Source organism: Ascaphus truei, chromosome 5, assembly GCF_040206685.1.
Source record: "Ascaphus truei isolate aAscTru1 chromosome 5, aAscTru1.hap1, whole genome shotgun sequence".
Classification (NCBI taxonomy): Eukaryota; Metazoa; Chordata; class Amphibia; order Anura; family Ascaphidae; genus Ascaphus; species Ascaphus truei.
In genome coordinates, this window is record NC_134487.1 from 192,557,522 (window position 1) to 192,577,245 (window position 19,724).

General features: G+C 44.4%; 1 protein-coding gene across 3 annotated transcripts in view; it reads right to left on the minus strand.

The window, feature by feature from the left end:
- MYOT (myotilin) overlaps positions 1–19,724 on the minus strand; it is a 170,677-nt gene that overhangs the window by 46,150 nt on the left and 104,803 nt on the right. For all 3 annotated transcript variants that reach the window (XM_075601556.1, XM_075601554.1, XM_075601555.1), the window contains 2 exons: positions 10,484–10,691; positions 6,172–6,337 (listed from right to left, as the gene is read on the minus strand). In XM_075601556.1, coding sequence (XP_075457671.1) covers positions 6,172–6,337; positions 10,484–10,691 — 374 coding nt within the window. The remainder of the gene's footprint in view (positions 1–6,171; positions 6,338–10,483; positions 10,692–19,724) is intronic.

Genomic DNA, 19,724 nt, shown 5'->3' on the forward strand with positions numbered 1-19,724 from the left:
ACTGGAACCGGCCTGGGTGGGTTAATAGTCTGTACCCCACAGAAACCATTCTACACCCTTGCTTACACTCGGCCGTGTAAGTACTATATTATTATCATTATTGCCATATCCCTTTCTTATCCATTACCACTCCCAATCTGACCACCAATTTGGAAGGGCCAGATTCTACCTCAGAAGATACCAATATATATCTTTACTCACACAGGGCCGTGTGTATATTTTATTATTATCTTGTCCCCTGTTCCCATCAGAGGCCTTTATGGCCCCTTGCAATTTCTACACTATTGTCAACTGTGTATGTGTTTTAACCCCTTGCTCCCCTTGTTTCTCCTGTTTCACAAGAGTCCACAGTGCCATAAGAACTGATCTGACACACTGTCAGAGACAGACTCGGACGCCTGGAGTCTCATGCCCTCCAAGCTGGGATCAGACCTCACCGCTTCCCAAAACTGTGTCCCTAACTCTGGCCACCCACCTTTAGTCTCTAAGTCAGGGAGAAGGGGAAAAGGTAAAGTGGAAGGTAAGTCAGCACACTGTTGCGACTCAGTTTGGCTTACCTGTCTGGTCTCCAGCGCGTTTCATCCCAAAGGGCCTATATCAAGGTTGATTTATCTGTTTCATTGTATACAGATTAAATATCCTTTAACTTTTTACATGGAGTTGCCCTGAATTTTATTTCTACTTCACGGATGAATGTTATGCTAGGTCTGGTTACCACTTGAATATGTTACTTTATGGACTGCTATATATCATGATGGGTTCCTGTCAGGCCGTCTCCATACGAACTTTTATATACTTCATGATACACATCTATATTTGAGCACCATCCACCTATCCACTAGTAAATAAAGCCTGTCATGGGAGACCAGGTATTTACACATTTATACTGGTATCATATCACTGAGGAAATACAGAAGTAAAATAAATTATGATTTATTTCTTAGAAACAGACGTACACACAATGGATTACAATATACAGAAGAAAACACACTTACTGGAGGTCTGGGCTACAAAACTAAACTTTCCTATTTGAAATAGTACATAAAACAAAGTCTTTGGGTTGATCGGCATGACTTTCCAGGCGCCACGGCTGTATCTCTTCTAGAGATGCCAAAATCCCTTGACCGGGAGATAGTACTGTGATGGTGAAGGGGTAATCAGGCCATAAAAAAAGGTTTTATGCCCGGCTGGTTACCTCTGAGCCCTGTTTCAGGTTTCAGAGTGTCAGCTCTTCAACCTGTGTATTGTGCCATTTGCAGAATTGAAATCCATGCCCGCCCATCTTCAGGGTAGCGGCAAATCGCTGATAGGCTGGTAGAAATATTCCCACGCTTATTTGTTGAGATATTCTTTGAATTGGACTGAAATCCTATAAGAAACCCACCAGCCAATCAGGTCAGGAGATTCTAAGCGCCAAAACAGCAGCAGTAAATTCAAAGATGCTCTGTGAGAGATGTCAGTGAGCCGGCTTTGGAAATTTCACAGCGAGAATTTTTCTAAGTCCCACTTATCGGGGCAAATTTCTCAGAATACTTCATAGCGGTCGCGGCTGGAGCTGCATGCTGAAAAGAGTACCATGATGTTTGGTACTCGCTCCCGGTCAAGGGATTTCAGCACCTCCAGAGTGGAAACAGCGGTGGCATCAGGAACTGCATGCCGATTTCAGTTCCAGGACTTTTCGGGCTTAGTCCCGGTCATCTGAAAGACTTAGTAAAGACTTGTTTTCTGTGCTATTTCAATTCAGTTTTGTAGCCCAGACCCCCAGTAAGTGTGTTTTCTCTTGTTTATTGTAATTCACTGTGTGTACATCTGTTTCAATGGAATAAATGACAATTTGTTATATTTCTTGGATTTGCTCAGTGATATGATCCCGGTATAAAGGTGTAAATGCCTTGTCTCCTGTGACAAGTACCAAATGACCTGGCACTCTTTTCAGTGTGTATTTCTAGCCGCCACCGTTACGTTCTCTTCTAAGAACTTGGCCCCAAAAAGTGGCACTTAGAAAATGTCTTGACTTGAAAATCTCTGAAGCCAGTCACTGCTATTTCTCCAAGATGTTCTGTGTTCTGTGTTCTGTCCTTTATTTTAACTATATATTGCCATGCCCAGTAGCACTCCGTTTTGACACTCATATGCATATATATGTGGTTACTTTGGGGGTATATAAATTAGGAGCTTAATGGTTTTCTCTGTATTTCTCCAAGAGCATCTTTTGGTGAATTCAAATTTTCCGATGCTGTTTTGGTGCTTAGAATCTATCCCCATGAAGCAAGAAGCACGGTGGCGACTCCAGGCTTAAAATGACCATTAACCACTTGGACTACCACGGCTGCACACCCTATAACTGGCCCACCAACAATATCCATGCTGCTCCCGCCACCTCCCTCCACATGTCCTTCCATGACCACCGGGGCTGGAATGACCTCCTGCTCCCTGGCAGGACTAGTGGACACTGCAACTGCAGGTGAGGGTATGTCCTCTCAGGTGAAGCAATACTGATTCTCAATGTCCTCCTCCAATAATATTTTTGACCGACCGTCAGTAGGCAATCCATAGCTCTCACACCTGGCGACAATTCTGGGTCTGTCCCATGACCGGTACTGACCTGACCGTCTGTCCATGTTTGCCTGGTGGCACTTAACTAAGTGACAATGAGAACCTGTGCTTTCTTTGCTTTGTAAAATGTGTGTACGCTACCACTTGTTTTGAGAGCTCGCATCTATGAGTTTCTTTCTATGTTAGAAGATCCCGCAGGATTTTAAAACATAGGGCTCAATCACCCCACCTCTACCACCAGTAAATAATGCCTGTCACGGGAGACCAGTTATTTACACCTTTTTACTGGGATCATTCACTGAGTAAACAAGATAGTAAAACAAATTGTCATTTATTCCCTATAAACAGATGTACACACAGTGGATTACAAAATACAGATGAAAAAACCTCTTACTGGGGATCTGGGCTTAAAACCTAGACTTTCCTAGGTAAAATAGAACAGAAAATAAAGTCTTTACGTTGACCGCGACTTGGCCCAAAATGACCTGGAACTCAAATCGGCATGAAGTTCCAAATGCCACCACTCTTTTTCCTCTGGAGATGCCGAAATCCCTTGACCGGGAGATAGTACTGTGATGGTGAAGGGGTAATCAGGCCATAAAAAAAGGTTTTATGCCCGGCTGGTTACATCTGAGCCCTGTTTCAGGTTTCAGAGTGTCAGCTCTTCAACCTGTGTATTGTGCCATTTGCAGAATTGAAATCCATGCCCGCCCATCTTCAGGGTAGCGGCAAATCGCTGATAGGCTGGTAGAAATATTCCCACGCTTATTTGTTGAGATATTCTTTGAATTGGACTGAAATCCTATAAGAAACCCACCAGCCAATCAGGTCAGGAGATTCTAAGCGCCAAAACAGCAGCAGTAAATTCAAAGATGCTCTGTGAGAGATGTCAGTGAGCCGGCTTTGGAAATTTCACAGCGAGAATTTTTCTAAGTCCCACTTATCGGGGCAAATTTCTCAGAATACTTCATAGCGGTCGCGGCTGGAGCTGCATGCTGAAAAGAGTACCATGATGTTTGGTACTCGCTCCCGGTCAAGGGATTTCAGCACCTCCAGAGTGGAAACAGCGGTGGCATCAGGAACTGCATGCCGATTTCAGTTCCAGGACTTTTCGGGCTTAGTCCCGGTCATCTGAAAGACTTAGTAAAGACTTGTTTTCTGTGCTATTTCAATTCAGTTTTGTAGCCCAGACCCCCAGTAAGTGTGTTTTCTCTTGTTTATTGTAATTCACTGTGTGTACATCTGTTTCAATGGAATAAATGACAATTTGTTATATTTCTTGGATTTGCTCAGTGATATGATCCCGGTATAAAGGTGTAAATGCCTTGTCTCCTGTGACAAGTACCAAATGACCTGGCACTCTTTTCAGTGTGTATTTCTAGCCGCCACCGTTACGTTCTCTTCTAAGAACTTGGCCCCAAAAAGTGGCACTTAGAAAATGTCTTGACTTGAAAATCTCTGAAGCCAGTCACTGCTATTTCTCCAAGATGTTCTGTGTTCTGTGTTCTGTCCTTTATTTTAACTATATATTGCCATGCCCAGTAGCACTCCGTTTTGACACTCATATGCATATATATGTGGTTACTTTGGGGGTATATAAATTAGGAGCTTAATGGTTTTCTCTGTATTTCTCCAAGAGCATCTTTTGGTGAATTCAAATTTTCCGATGCTGTTTTGGTGCTTAGAATCTATCCCCATGAAGCAAGAAGCACGGTGGCGACTCCAGGCTTAAAATGACCATTAACCACTTGGACTACCACGGCTGCACACCCTATAACTGGCCCACCAACAATATCCATGCTGCTCCCGCCACCTCCCTCCACATGTCCTTCCATGACCACCGGGGCTGGAATGACCTCCTGCTCCCTGGCAGGACTAGTGGACACTGCAACTGCAGGTGAGGGTATGTCCTCTCAGGTGAAGCAATACTGATTCTCAATGTCCTCCTCCAATAATATTTTTGACCGACCGTCAGTAGGCAATCCATAGCTCTCACACCTGGCGACAATTCTGGGTCTGTCCCATGACCGGTACTGACCTGACCGTCTGTCCATGTTTGCCTGGTGGCACTTAACTAAGTGACAATGAGAACCTGTGCTTTCTTTGCTTTGTAAAATGTGTGTACGCTACCACTTGTTTTGAGAGCTCGCATCTATGAGTTTCTTTCTATGTTAGAAGATCCCGCAGGATTTTAAAACATAGGGCTCAATCACCCCACCTCTACCACCAGTAAATAATGCCTGTCACGGGAGACCAGTTATTTACACCTTTTTACTGGGATCATTCACTGAGTAAACAAGATAGTAAAACAAATTGTCATTTATTCCCTATAAACAGATGTACACACAGTGGATTACAAAATACAGATGAAAAAACCTCTTACTGGGGATCTGGGCTTAAAACCTAGACTTTCCTAGGTAAAATAGAACAGAAAATAAAGTCTTTACGTTGACCGCGACTTGGCCCAAAATGACCTGGAACTCAAATTGGCATGAAGTTCCAAATGCCACCACTCTTTTTCCTCTGGAGATGCCGAAATCCCTTGACCGGGAGATTGTACCTGGAACTGTTTTCGCCTTGCAATCCCAGCCGCGACCGCTACGTTCTATTCTCAGAAACTGGCCCCGAAAGTGGGACTTAGAAAATGTGTCACCTTAAAATTTCTGAAGCCAGCTTGCTGCTAATTCTCCAAGAGCATCCTTTGGTCGTTTCAAGCTTACCGCTGCTGTTCTCGTGCTTATAATCTGATCTCCGGATTGGCTTAGGCATCCTTATAGTATTTCAGAGTTCATTCATTATATACGGCAGCCAATCAGAATTATATATGGCAGCCAATCAGAGGGTTGCCAGTCTACCAAAGCCGGACAACCTGGTCAACGAAATACTTTGTTTTATGTCCTATTTGAGCTAGGAAAGTCTAGTTTTCAACCCCAAACTCCCAGTAAGTGTGTTCTTCTTATGTATTTTGTGTTTCATTGTGCTTAGCCTATTTTAAGTGAATAAATGACAATTTATTTTATCAACTTGTTTTGCTCAGTGTTTTGATCCCTGTATAAAAGGTGTAAATCCCTGGTCTCCTGTGACAGGCACCCTCAGTACTTTGGGGGGAACCACTACGTGTTGGGTAATTAGGTGTACACTGTGGGTACAGTTATTACCTTTATTGTATTTGTGTAAGTTAGTATGTGTATACAGCAAACCTTAGTTATATACATTGTGTGGTGTATTATTCTTTACTGGGTATTGGTTCCTGTGAGGGGTTATCCCGCCAACGCCGGGATCCCTCATAGGTGGAGGCGCTGCACTGCAAGGAGAAAGAGCTCACCCCAGGCTCTCAGATGTGGAGGCTTAGGCCTCTTGTGAGCAACAGGTATAGCAGCACGCGTAGTTGCCGCGTAGTTCCCTTAGGCATTGGGAAAAGAGGCTACATGTGTATAACTAAATAACATTATTTGTTTGTTTATCATGGCAATACAATGACCAGATCATACATACATATATTCTCATGAAACCTTCTTCTTCTGTAATATTGCATACTATTCCAATACAGATGATTAGTTAGAAACAAGTTTTTATTTTACTTATTACTGTAACATTTATGAGCTCATGACATACCTTATCCTGTTTGTATTGTATTCTAACATCTCATTATTCTTTTTCAGCAAGATCTTTGGTGGTGGCATGGCAAAGACTTGGCATTCCATTTTTACAGTATCACCTTCAAATGTTCTTGTTGCTGCCGGTTTATGAATAAAATATGGAGGCCTCCTATGTTCTTGTGCTAAAAAACAAATAAACAAGCAAACAAAAAACAAAACTTAGTTAACTTAATTTGTCTACTTTTATTTATAATACCATAGAGTTAAAAAATATGAGAGAAACTGCTAACCCCCCTTTCAAATCATTATAGCCATGGTTGTTAAGGTAGGGGGAAGCCAGTCTTCAAAATAAAGTTGAAGCCTGACTGGTTACCCCTGAAAACCGTGGGTACCTGGTAGCTAAATTGCACCATAAGCCAGGGACACTGTATTTATCACCTAAAACCTGCCCTGATTGTGTGTTTCCCTTTTCCTGTTATGTAATAAATACACATGGGACTGCAGGAGTGAGAGTTTAAAGGGGATATTTGGGTCAAAATGTAGTTAGATTCTGTGTAGGAGTTCGGGGGACAAAGCTACCGGTAGTCCCATAATTCTTCCTGACGTGCAGGCAGGGTCTGTGGGTGCGCAAGGTGAATTACCCCGGGGCTACACAGTGTCACCGAGAAAGCTGGTTTTCGACCCCAAGTATCCCAGTCCCATTTCCCCCACATGTATAATGTTCCCCAAAGGTTACAAGTTTAAGAAAATAACGTATCATGTTTTATACAGTATGTATTCACCTCTATACAGTTAGCCCGAGCATCTAAATTGGCACTGGGATGTCTATATAGAGATCGTGGATCAAAGGGGAGAAGGGATGTTGAGAAGTTTAAAACAGTTTGGTGAGCGGGGAAGGGCAAACTACTTGATCTGTAAAACAAGGGCACCCCGCAGGGACAGTCCTTGGTCTGCTGGACCTGGTGGAACCTTCCTAGTGGGAGGCAATGGTTTGGCTGCACGTTAGCACGATTCCTATTGGCCAATTCATATTTCCCGCTCGGCTGGCCTTTCAAGACTGTTCAACACACCCCCTCCTATGACGTCAGCAGCCAGACGATCCCTTATTCTGATTGGCTGGCTGAGTTACGATCCGTCCTCTGATTGGTCGCCAGCCCCTTCTCCATGTTAGACATACTACACCAAGGTCTATGTAAGGGGACTGGCCAATCAGAGAACCAGACGATTTCAGGCTTGGGTCGGTGAGGCGCTGGCGTGCTGTCGAAAGGAGTACCGCGTCTTACTGGACAAGGTCCGGTCAGGGTAAGACACCCTGCACCTATTTTAGGCTAGATTTTCACCTCCAGACCCCCAGTTAAGTGTGTTGTACCTGTACTTTGTGTATTCATTGTCTGTTCGCAGGTTTCACCTGAATAAACCTCATTTTATTCCACTACCTTGTTTTGCCTAGTGAATGATCCAAGAAGGGAAAAGGTGTTAAAAGTGCTGGTCTTCCATGACAATGGTCACTGTTTTTTTTAGCTGCTGTCACGGGAGACCAGGTCTCTTAACACATTTATACCAGGATCATATGATTGCGCAAAGCAAGGAGGTAAAATAAATTGTAATTTATTCCACGAAAAGACATACACACAATGTTCCACAATTACTGTCAAAACAGTTACTGGGATGGGGGCAAACAAAATAATTTGTTTCCAGAACGAAATCTTGAAAAATAAAGTCTTTAGGAGCAAGTTCCAAGGAGTGGGAGTTACTCTTGAAATGGCTTGGAACTGTCCTCAGTCAGCGGCGCCAGTTGCAACCACTGTGTACTCCGACGGAGCTGCTTCTTTCATTCTGCCACCGCTAAAATGGCACTTGGAATCTTGGTATCTTACGAAATTTATGAAGCTTGATGAATCTTAGATGAACCTTAGGTGAATCTGATTCCCGGTGGGCTGCAGGAATTCTTATAAGGTTCAAAACCCTATACCTAAAAAGTGCAGCCAATCTCTCTGTGGGAATAACTTTTCCCACCTATCCCGGAGTTGCCAATACTTCAGACACCTGGCAGGGGTGCTAAGGGCAGAAGGGAAACTTTGCTTCTTAGCATATGAGAGCCAGTCCCTCTACCTGGCGACATTAAGTCTGGGCTGGCAACCATTTGCCAAACTGCCCAGACATTACACTGGGATGGGGGTACTTGAGGGATCCCTGCCAACCTAACACCTTAGGAACTTTGAAGCTTTCAACCCCGGACTTCAACAGACACTGCGGTCTACTGTGACACTCGCCTAGACAGAGTGTCGCCAGGTAAGGTGGTCTGCTCTCATATGCTAAACGCCAAAGTTGCGAGGTTCGCACATGACCTTATCAGAATGAGAAGCCACCTGTGCCAGGTTTGCTAAGTATTGGCAACTCCAGGATAGGTGGGGGAAATTTTTCCCACGGAGATATTGGCTGCACAGGTTAGGTATAGGAGTTTTAACCCTATAAGAATTCGTGCAGCCCATTGGTTCTTGAGTTCCAGCTAAGTTCTACATTTCTATAACATCGTAACCAAGATTTGTAACAAGGATAAAGATTTTATAGAACTGATGTTCCAAGGTCCAATACTACAATGGCAGAATGAACGAAGCAGCTCTGGCGTAATACACAGTGGTTGCGACTGGCGCCACTGACCAAAGACTGTTTCCAGCTCTGTTTGCGAGCAACTCCCGCTCCTGGAAAATTGCTCATAGAGACATTTATTTCCAAGATTTCATTTTGGGAACAAGATATTTTGTTTGCCCCGTTCCTGTAATTGTATTTTGAGTGTAATTGTGTAACATAGCGTGAATGTCATTTGTGGAAATAAATTTCAATTTATTTTATCTCTTCGCTTTGCTTAATCAAAGGATCCGGGTAGTAAGGTGTTAAAAGTGCTGGTCTCCCGTGACAACAATTCATGAGTGAATTGTTACAGTGTCTCTGGGATGCGTGCGGGGTGAAGCACCAGCACACAACCAGCACACAACCACTTATCACCCCCAAACGAACGGACTATTTGATAGGTACAATGGTACCATGAAGCAGATGCTTCGTGCGTTTAAAAAGTCGGAGGGGAAAGACTGGGAGATTCCCTGCAGCACTTGCTGTTTGCATACTGAAAGGTACCGCAAGAATCTACCGGCTTTTCACCCTTCGAGCTACTATATGGTCGCAGGGTACGAGGACCTCTGGACCAATTCCGTGAGGGATGGAAAGGGGAGACTACCAATACTGATGCTTCTGTGTTTCAGTATGTGGTAGATCTCAGAGACCGGTTAGAGATGCTCATGTGGTTGGCACAGGACAACCTTAGGACTGTTCAGACCAAGCAGAAGACTTGGTATGATCAGAATGCCCGTAGCATAGAATTTGTCCCAGGACAACAAGCACTTGTTCTCAAACCTACTTGGGAGAACAAATTGATGGCTGCCTGGTCGGGACCGTACTCAGTACTTCGAAAAATGAATGAGTGAAACTATGTTGTACAGGTAGATGCTGAGGCAGAGAGGAATAAGACGTATCACATTAATATGCTCAAGGAGTATGTAGTCCTGAGTGTGGCATCGGTGCTGGCCATTTGGAGCCCACCGATGGGAGATCCAGCGGGCAACGCTCTGCCAAATCACTTAGGGGAGGCTAGGCAGAAGGGTACTGTAGAGCAGGTTGAGATAGGGTCTCAGTTGAGTGTCAGGCAGTGAGCAGAAGCCAGGGCCATGCTAGGTCAGTATAGGGCTCTGTTCATTGGCAGAGATTAAGGGCAGTATAGAGATGGAGGTAGAGGAGATGCTGGCCCTAGGGGTAATTGTACCGTCCCAGAGCCCTTGGGCTTGTCCGGTAGTCCTGGTACCAAAGAAGGATGGGACCACCCGGCTTTGTGTGGACTACCGGAAGTCCAATGCAGGGACGGTGTCAGATGCCGCATGGACAAGTTTCTGGATGAACTCGCAGGGGCCATGTATCTGACCACTATGGATCTCAGTATAGGGTACTGGCAGATCCCCTTGACCCAGGAGGCTAGGTAGAAGTCAGCATTCATTACCCCAATCTACAAATTCCTAGTGATGCCATTCACTTGTGTGATGTTTCATTCTAGAGGTGGAGGAGCATACTGTGCTAAAGCACTACATACCCATTAATCACTGAAGTAGTTCACATCAGTTGGCATAAACTAGCAAAAGCTTAGCTACTTCTAAAACACTCTTGGGTACAAAATTGACTCTGTTGCTACACACGTACTTATTGTTATTAAAATATGCTAAAGTTCTAAAAGTTGGAACAAATACTACATTTTTGTAAAGCATTCAAATATTTTTCCTTACCAAGTACATCAAGTTTCAAAGTAAAAGTTGTTTCTCCAGCACGGTTAGAGGCTATACATTCATATACTCCAGCATCACAAACTCGAACAACTTCAAATATGAAGGAATGAACATCTTTCTCAGACAATATCATTTTATGGAACTCATCAGCTTCAACCAATATTCCATTTAAATACCATGACACATCTGGTGCTGGCAGACCTCTGACCTGGAAAGTGATAGACAGAGCTTAAAAAAGAATAAAAAGAAACATACTATGAAACGAAAGGGGCTATGTGCAGTATGAGAGAGATAAAAGGGCCAAATCCTAGAAAATGGTCTAATAATCATAGAGTACCTTGTTTAGACATGGATCGGCATGTGTGAAACTGTTTTTTTTTTTACATTTTTTATTTTAGAATTTTCATAACAATAGAGTTTAACAAAACCAGCACAATAAACTGCAAGCAGAAAAATACAAAATTGAGAAAAGTAAAATTCAGGGAAAACCAATCAAATAATTTTTTTTGGAAAAATGAAGTTAAATAAGAATGGGGAGGGGTAAAGGGGGGAAGGAAGGGTCCTAGGACTTTACCAAAATTGAAATAAATATACTGCACCGACACACTTTATTCGAGCAAATACCCAGTATGTACCTGGCAGATACCTGGAATGCGCCGCTCCTCACCTCTGACAAGCCCCGTTGCGTTTGCCTTCCCAGCCTGGGTTCATGCCTGGCTGACGGGCGGCTGATCTGTTAAATGATAATGATTAGGATTTAATAGGCTGCAATGCTTCGCGTGTCTACCAGATGGCATAAATTCATGAATTGTAATGCAGTATATATATATATACTGTGCAGTATTGCAGCCAGCGGGAATAAAATGCTTCAATCCCTGCCTGGAAAATACCTCAATGCACTCGGGCAGAAAACAGTCACAAACCTCAATACACCCGGGTATACCCGAATTCGTGGGACTAGCCAAGCTCGAATAAAGTGTGTCGCCAGTGTACTGTATGTTAGAGATTTAGGCGTTAAGGTCAAAAGAAGTGTGTTACATTTTAGTGGAGAATAATGATAAAGATACACTTACAGGGAAATTCTTGGAATCCTAACATTTCAGGTCCTGTGGTGTATGTGTATCAGGAAAATTATAAAAAGTTAAACCAACACTTGCAAGTTGATGTGTGAAAACCAGGGCTTCATATGTCAATAAATTGTAGGCAGATATTTTTTCAAGGTAGACATACACTACATTACATACACGATGGTAAAGACGGGAAATCTGTCATCTCTATAAGTGAGCTATGGAACAGTGAGCTGCATTAAGAATATGGGTGATTAGTTTAGATTCAGGATTGTGCAGGTAAGGAATTGGAGCACCTAAAACCAAGATAAGAGGATCCCTGGGAATATTAAAATGAGAAAATCCTCAAGTAATCAAATAATTTTTGCCCAATGGGGTTTCATTTTGAGGCACTCTCACCAGATGTGTTAGATAGAGCCCAAGTGTGACGGTGAGGGGGTAACCAGGCTTTAAAATAAAGGTTAAGCCCACTTGGTTACCCCAGAACTATGTTTTGGGGGTCCTAGAGTGTCAACTCTTGCACCCGTGTATTGTGCATGCATTACTGTACCATGTAATAAAATATGCGACAATTGCAATTTTTTATGTTTTACCTTTTCCAGGGTGAGCGGAGACGACCAGGCTCTGAGTTTCAAGGTCGGTTTGACGGAGCAACTTCTTTCAGATTGCGTCTATTTAGCGGGGTTCCAAAGTTACTGGAGACCCCAAAAATGTACCTGGGATTCAGGTTAGATTCCCGCTACATTTAAGCGCTGTGCTCTGGTCAAAACCCTACCATGAAAGCATTGTTGTGTCTCACCGCTAGTCTGCCTGCTTCCGCACAGACAAAAAAAGGTAAAACGGGGCTCCGGGGAGTAAAGTATCCCTAGAACTATACCGCAACCCCCCTGTAATGGGGGGGGGGGGGTGCCCAGTGTTTGGCTAGACCCCCTAAACCTAGTATACAGGTTTGGGGGTTACTCTAGCCAGAGATAAGGCTGTGAGAGATTTAAAAGTAAAGTTAAAATGTTTAAAAGTCTAGTTTGCTGTGTGTAAGGGATAAAGGCTTGTGTGTAAAGGCTTATACACGGATCAGGGGTAACCAAAACGGGCTTAACCTTTATTTGAGAGCCTTGCTACCCCTTCCATCACAATCAGTGTCTCCAGTTCCATGTGTTTGAACGGGAAAGGGTTTTGCAGTTGTCTCTGCTGTCACGGGAGACCAGACATTTACATCTTTATACGGGATCATATCACTGAGCAAAACCAAATAGTAAAACAAAGTCATTTATTCCATTGAAAAAGACATATGCACAGTGGATTACAAAATACAAGAGAAAAACACACTTACTGGTGGTCTGGGCGAAAAAAACTAGACTTTCTTAGCTTCTACAGCCCATAAAACAAAGTTTGTAGTTGACCGGGACTTGGCCCGAAATGTCCTGGAAGTCAAATCGGCATGAAGATCCTGAAGCCACCGCTGTATCCGCTCTGGAGACACTGAAATCCCTTGACCGGGAGATAGCACCAAACGTCCTGCTACTCTTTTCGGCTTGCAATCCCAGCCGCGACCGCTACGTTCTATTCTGAGAACTTGGCCCAGAAAAGTAAACATTTCTTGCCTTGAAATTTCTGAAGCTGGCTCGCGTCTATTTATCCTAGAGCATCTTTTGGTGACTTCAAATTTGCCGCTGCTGTCTAGGCACTCGAAAACTTAGAGAATTTCAATACCGGATTGGCTAAATTCTTTAGTATTTTGGAGTTCATTCACAAAATACTACAGCCAATCCCAGTATGGGAGCTTTCCAACCAGCCAATCAGGTGGCTGCAAATCTTCAGAAGCCGGGCAAGCGGATCTTCTGAATGAAACAAGGGCATGCGCGAGTTTGCCACCATAGCCACTTGCTATGCTGAAGCCACCCGCAGTGCCTAGATGCCTCCTGGTCTGGGAATGCGATTGCTAGCCAGAACGGCATGCATTGATCACAGGACGTGGGTACTTCACCTATCCATCCTGCCAAAATGTTCTTCACACCTCTGGCAGTATCTGTGGCTTTCAAGTCCAGACCTCGACTAGACATAGTGGCACCACAGTGACCTGACCTTATTCCCGAAAACATTTTTTGGGCGGTTAGCAACTCTGGATCCCAGCTACCTAGACACAATCTGACAACACTTTTACTGCAAACCACCCTTGAAACTCATAGTCTCTCAATCTTCACTGGTTAGTACTCCTAAAAAGGTAAGACACATATAAATTCTTTATTGTCATACTATAATATGCATTTCAGGTACAACAACCCAATTCAAGAGCTGACACTCTAAAACCCCAAATATGGATCAGAGGTAACCAGCCAGGAATAATACCTTTATTTATTGCCTTGTTACCCCCTCATGTCACAGCTGCTATTGATGGGGATAGCCCTGCAGACATTCCAGGGCATCCTGTCAATGGACAGCAAATACTACAAACATGTGAAGACTTTATTATTGTGCCCTCACTCCACGGACATACCGTGGCATGTTCAGGTATGGGGACAAGACCAGGCAAGAAACATGATTTTTACCTCCCGACTCATCCAGCATGGCACTCAGTGGGTGGAACGATGCCAAACCACCAAGTACCAGAGCTTACTGGATTTAATGGTCAAGTAGCAGTTCTTACAGTGGTGCAAGCCTGAGGTGAGGGATTGGGTCTTTGACCGTAAGCTGATGAGTATGTCACAAGCCAAAAGCAGCAGCAGAGGGGAGTACACTCAAGACAACAGGGATCAGAAGCGGTGCAAACAGTGTAATCTGACTGGGTACATAAAGCCAGGCTTTCCTCAGTGGCACCGTTCCAACAAACCCCCTCATGGGAAACACACTCCAGCAGTGAACCAGTCGCCGCTGTGCAACTAGCACACACAGAGGAGCAGCAGGCAGCTGTCCAGCAAGTCCTGCAGTGGACCCAGAGAGAAATATCCACCCCTGCAGCAAGTGGCCCAGCAGAGAGAGCAGAAGGGCATCAGATTGCAACTGTCATGTTGCACTCCAACGCCATGACGAGGAAGCATTTGCGGCAAGTGACCATTGGAGCTTGCCAGGCAGCCGGCGTGCTTGACACCAGTGCCACTGTTACTCTGGTGCGACCTGATATGGTCAATCCAGAGGATCTGGTCCTGGGACCTGGGATGCAGGTCACCATGCCAGATGGGGAACGTAAGTCAATCCAGGTCACCCCATAACTGGGGCGTCGGTCGAGGTATGCAAGATGTGGGTGTTTTCCCTGGGTTGGATACTGAGGTGCAACTCGGGAAAGACGTGGGGCACCTCATCTGGACATTTGTGGAGGATGCTGCTCTGGTTGCAGCCATCACCAGAAACAAGAGCAGGGCACTTGCCCAGGCAGGGGAGCCTTTGGTACCCCAGCCCACTTAGGATCTCGCCGTAGCCCTGCATTTGGGCCAACAGCTCCAGAGGTCTCTGAGGAGACCAGACAGGTAAGCCAGACAGTCAAGATAATATACTGACGTTCCTTCCAACTTACCTATTTCCCCATCACCCGACTTAGTGACTGAGGGAGAGTGGCCGGAGCTCTGGGCACAGTTCAGAGCGGCGGTGTAGTCTGATCCAAACTTAGAGGGCATGAAACTCCGGGCATCCGATTCTGCCTCTGAGAGTGGATAGGAGCGGTATAGGGAGCAAGCCCCTAGCGCTCCAGCGAGAGTGTGGACATGTAGAAGTCAGTTAGTGGTACCCAGGGAGAATAGGAAGCAGTTACTGCAGGTAGCCCCCTCCATTCCACTTGTGGGGCATTGTGAAGGTGAAGGGCCATCAATAAAGGTATTAGGTCCGGCTGGTTACCTCTGAGCCCTTTTTCAGGTTTTAGAGTGTCAGCTCTTCATCCTGTGTATTGTGCCTGCAATGAATTTAATTGTATGACAATAAAGATTTGATGTGTGTTTTACCGTTCCAGGTGTGATAACCAGTGGAGATTCTCAAGCTATGAGTTTCAAGGGGGGTATTGCAGTAGAAGTGTTGTCAGATTGTGTCTAGATAGCTGGGGTCCAGACTTGGTGGTTACCCCAAAAATGTATCCGGGAATCAAATCAGATTCCCAAAGACATAAAGACACATTACTCCTGTCAAAATCCGTCCTTGAAAACAGTTACGTGACTCACCGCCAGGTTTCCCTGCTTCAGCACAGACCAAAAAGGTAAATGAGGGCATAGGGATTTATGTATCCTGGGTACAGTCAAGGTTCCCTAAGTTAGTAAGGGTCCCCCAATATATGCTCAGGTACCCCAGAATCAGTACAGAGGTTCTGGGGGTTTTCTCCAACTGTATATTAAGTTGTGAGAGGTTTTGTGAAACCTAAGTCCTAGTTTCAGTAAAGGAAAGAGATACAGTCCTGAGAGTGTGCCTACGCGTTTTTTGGTTCTAAAGAAATTTAAGTTTTCTTAATGGAAGGAACTACAGCTACTGAGATTGAATCTAAGCATCTTTTCATTTCACTGTGGGACTTAGATGAAAAATGGGAAATATTTTTTGTGTTTTATAAAATGTTTACTAGCCAATGTGGCTATAAGGTTTTTACTATCTAATTTAGGTTTACAGTGTGTGGGGGATATGGCTAGTGGGAATAAAAGTATACAGTATAGTCCCATTCTACCCCTCATAGCCCAAAAGTCTTAGACAAGGTAAAAGTGTAAAAGTATATTTTTATTAAAATGAGATGTTTGTATAAACTGGGACTTTTAAAGACGGTACTCTGAGAGGGGCTTGTGGGCTACTAATTTGTGGTGCCACTAAGCCTACACTAAGCCACAGATGCTGTCAGAGGTGTTAAAGCCATTTGGGCAGGATGGTTATCTGGAGTGTGTAGCAAATAAGCCATTACTAGCTCCAAGACTGATCTGGAACAACAGTAAGTCACATAAGTATAATGGATATTATAAAGTTTGATTGTAGTTTCAACAGCAGCTGAGATTTGCAGGTGGGTGAATATTGTAATTGACAGGTGACATCCAATGCGGGTAAAGTTGGAGATTAGAATTAACGGAGAAAGATATAGGGATGAGATATGTATAAATATGTACTGTCTCTTGGCTGCAACACTTGGTGGGGGGTATGCACAACAGAGGAAAACGTAAAATGACCTCTGAAGCCCCCTCTCTGAGTATAGTGTTGATCTTGGCTTCCCGTCTCATCCGCTGTCACGGTACGGAGTATGGCAGCTCCGTGTAAGGCACCGTCTCCCCCACGTAGGGTAAACACGAGTCCTGTGTGATGCACACCTGCAAGGCTGCTGCGTGTCACACCAATCCAGGAACCAGGCGCAAAAGATCAACGTAGGATGGGCTGGACGCAAAAACTATACGAAAGCACTCCACAACTCACCGGGGTGATGAAAAAATAAAAAAGATTTATTAAACTACATAAAAACAAATGGACGTACTACAACAAAACAGTGGGATAGCACTCCCACACGTTTCAAGCTTCTACAGTGCTTTCTCAAGTCCCACTTTTCGTGGCCAAGTTCTGACAAGAGAACATAGTGGTTGTGGCTGGAACTACATGCCAAAAAGAGTACCAGGACGTTTGCTACTATCTCCCGGTCAAGGGATTTTGTCATCTCCGGAAGAGATACAGCGTTGGCGTCTGGAAACTCATGCCCATTTGAGATCCAGGACATTTCGGGCGGAGTCCCGGTCAACCTGAAGACTTTCCTTAATGAGTTATTTCAACCAGGAAAGTTTAGTTTTGTAGCCCAGACCCCCAGTAAGTGTGTTTTCTCCTGTATATTGCAATCCATTTTGTGAAAGTCTGTTTCTAAGGAATACATCGCAATTTGTTTTACTTCTTGGTTTTGCTCAGGGATATGATCCCGGTATAAACGTGTAAACACCTTGTCTCCTGTGACATCTGTTAATAAAATATACACTTTAACTTTCCTAAGTCTTCTGGTTGTGGGAAGCAGAATAAGAAACTGCACTTTATTCCTTACTAACCATTTTGCCCACACACTATAAACTAGACTTAGACTTTTAAAACGCCTCACAACCTTATCTATGGTTGGAGCACCCCCAGAACCCCTATACTTGGTTCTGGGAGACCTGGGCATTACTCTTAACCTAGGGACCCTTTGACCATTCCAGGGACACCTCACATCCCTATGGCCCATTTACCTTTCTGGTCTGTGCTGAAGCAGGGAATCCTAGCGGTGAGTTGCGCAAGCGTTTTCAAGGGGAGATTTTGCCGGGACAATGTGCCTATATGTATCCGGGAATCCAACCTGATTCCTGGGTACATTTTTGGGGTATCCAGCAACTCTGGACCCTGGCTACCTAAAGTAGACACATTTTGAGAACACTTGCTCCGCAAAATCTAACCTTGAACTCAAAGTTCAGCAATCTCTGCTTGCTGGCACTCCTGGAAAGGTAAAAACACATACTGTACATTCTTTATTGTTGCATAATTTTACAATAAGGTTATACAACAGTTACTGTAGGCTCAAGAGCTGACACTCCTGAGCCCAATACATGGATCAAAGGTAACCAAACAGGCTTAAGCTTTATTATTGAATCTTGTTACCCCCTCACCTAGTTACCCCCTCCCATCATAGCCATCAAGTCTGCATAGAGTCTGTAGTTCAAAAGGGAGAGGATGCCCAGAAGTGTGCAAACATTTGGTGGGCGAGGGAAGGGCGCATGGCCAGGTTCGGACTACAAAGTGCACCCCATGGGGCACCTATTGTAGTTTCCAGACATGGTGGAGCCGGCCCCGCAGGTGGCAATGAGTTAGCCAGGGAGGAAGCAGTCAGAGAGCCTGCTCTCCCTTTGGCTTAAAATCATATTTCCCACTCATCCAGCTTTTCGAGCCTTCTGGGTACTCCTACTCCTCTGACATCACACGGGGGCGAGCCCTTCTTTCTATTTGCTGATGGGGAGCAATTCCCACGCTCTGATTGACTGCTCCTCCCCCTCCATTTTGGGGATAGCCCAGCGGAGTTTATGTAAGGTGCTGACCAAGATAAAGAGCCAGTCCATCCAAGCCAACCAATTATCTGAGTCAATGAAGCTAAGGTGGGCTTTTCAAAGTTGTTCTGTTCGAAATAACGAAGCAACCAGCTTCAAAAGGCCTGAAAAGTTTGCCTCGCAGAGACTAAATCCCATCTTTTGCGCTCAAGCTCTCAGAATCTAACGGAGTGGTCACGGATAGAAATTGAAGCCGAAAAGAGGACCAGGTCAACTGGCTGTATATCCCAGTCAGGGAAAGCCCATCCGAGTGGGCATCATGCACCTAGGAAATTCTAGAGTTTTCCTCCAGTAAGTGTATTTTTCACTGTTCCTTGCGTATCTCTTCTCTTTTTACGTGGGTTTACCAAAATAAACACAATTTGTTTTTACAATCTTGTTCTGCCTAATGAATGATCACGGTAATCTATAAATGGTGTAAAAAGTACTTGGTCTCCCGTGACAAGTCTGTCTTCCATGCTGGAGATAGCTCAGCGGCGCATACTGTATGTAAGGAGACTGCCCGATCAGAGAACCATACGATCTGTGGCTTGAGTTGGTGAGGCAAAGACAAGCTCTTCAAAGTTGCTCTGTTGTGAATAGCAGAGCAACCAGCTTATTTTTTTGAGCTAGAAATCATGCCTAGCTGAGACCAAGTCATGCACGAAGTTCTGAAAATAGAACGTAGCGGTCGCAGTTAGGTATTCTACCCAAAAAGCGTACCAGGACACTCGGGATGAGCTCCCGGTCAGGGTAAGTCTTCCAAAGCAGGTGCCCTGTACCTATTTGATGCTAGTTTTCGAGCCCAAACCCCCATTCGATGTGAATTTTGTCTGTATTTTGTATATTTATTGTGTTTACATGGGTTTACCCAAATATCCTTGATAAAGAGTGCTGTGACGTTCGAAACGCGTTGGATGGGTCTCATAACACAATAAAGTACCCTTTTTACATATTTTGATTCTGGGTCCTTTCCTGCTCCATTCGGTTCGTGCGCTCCTCCCAATTTTTTACTCCTGCATACCAGCATTGGAAGCTGCACAGCCAGCCAGCCACACCAAGGAACGTGAGTACTTTTGCTAACTTAGGGGAACCTACCAATGAGATTGATCGTGGGTGGGCTTGTACTACCCACTACCTGTCTTCAGGAGGACTGCACCCATTATTGTTGTTGCATTATCACTACTCTATATTTGT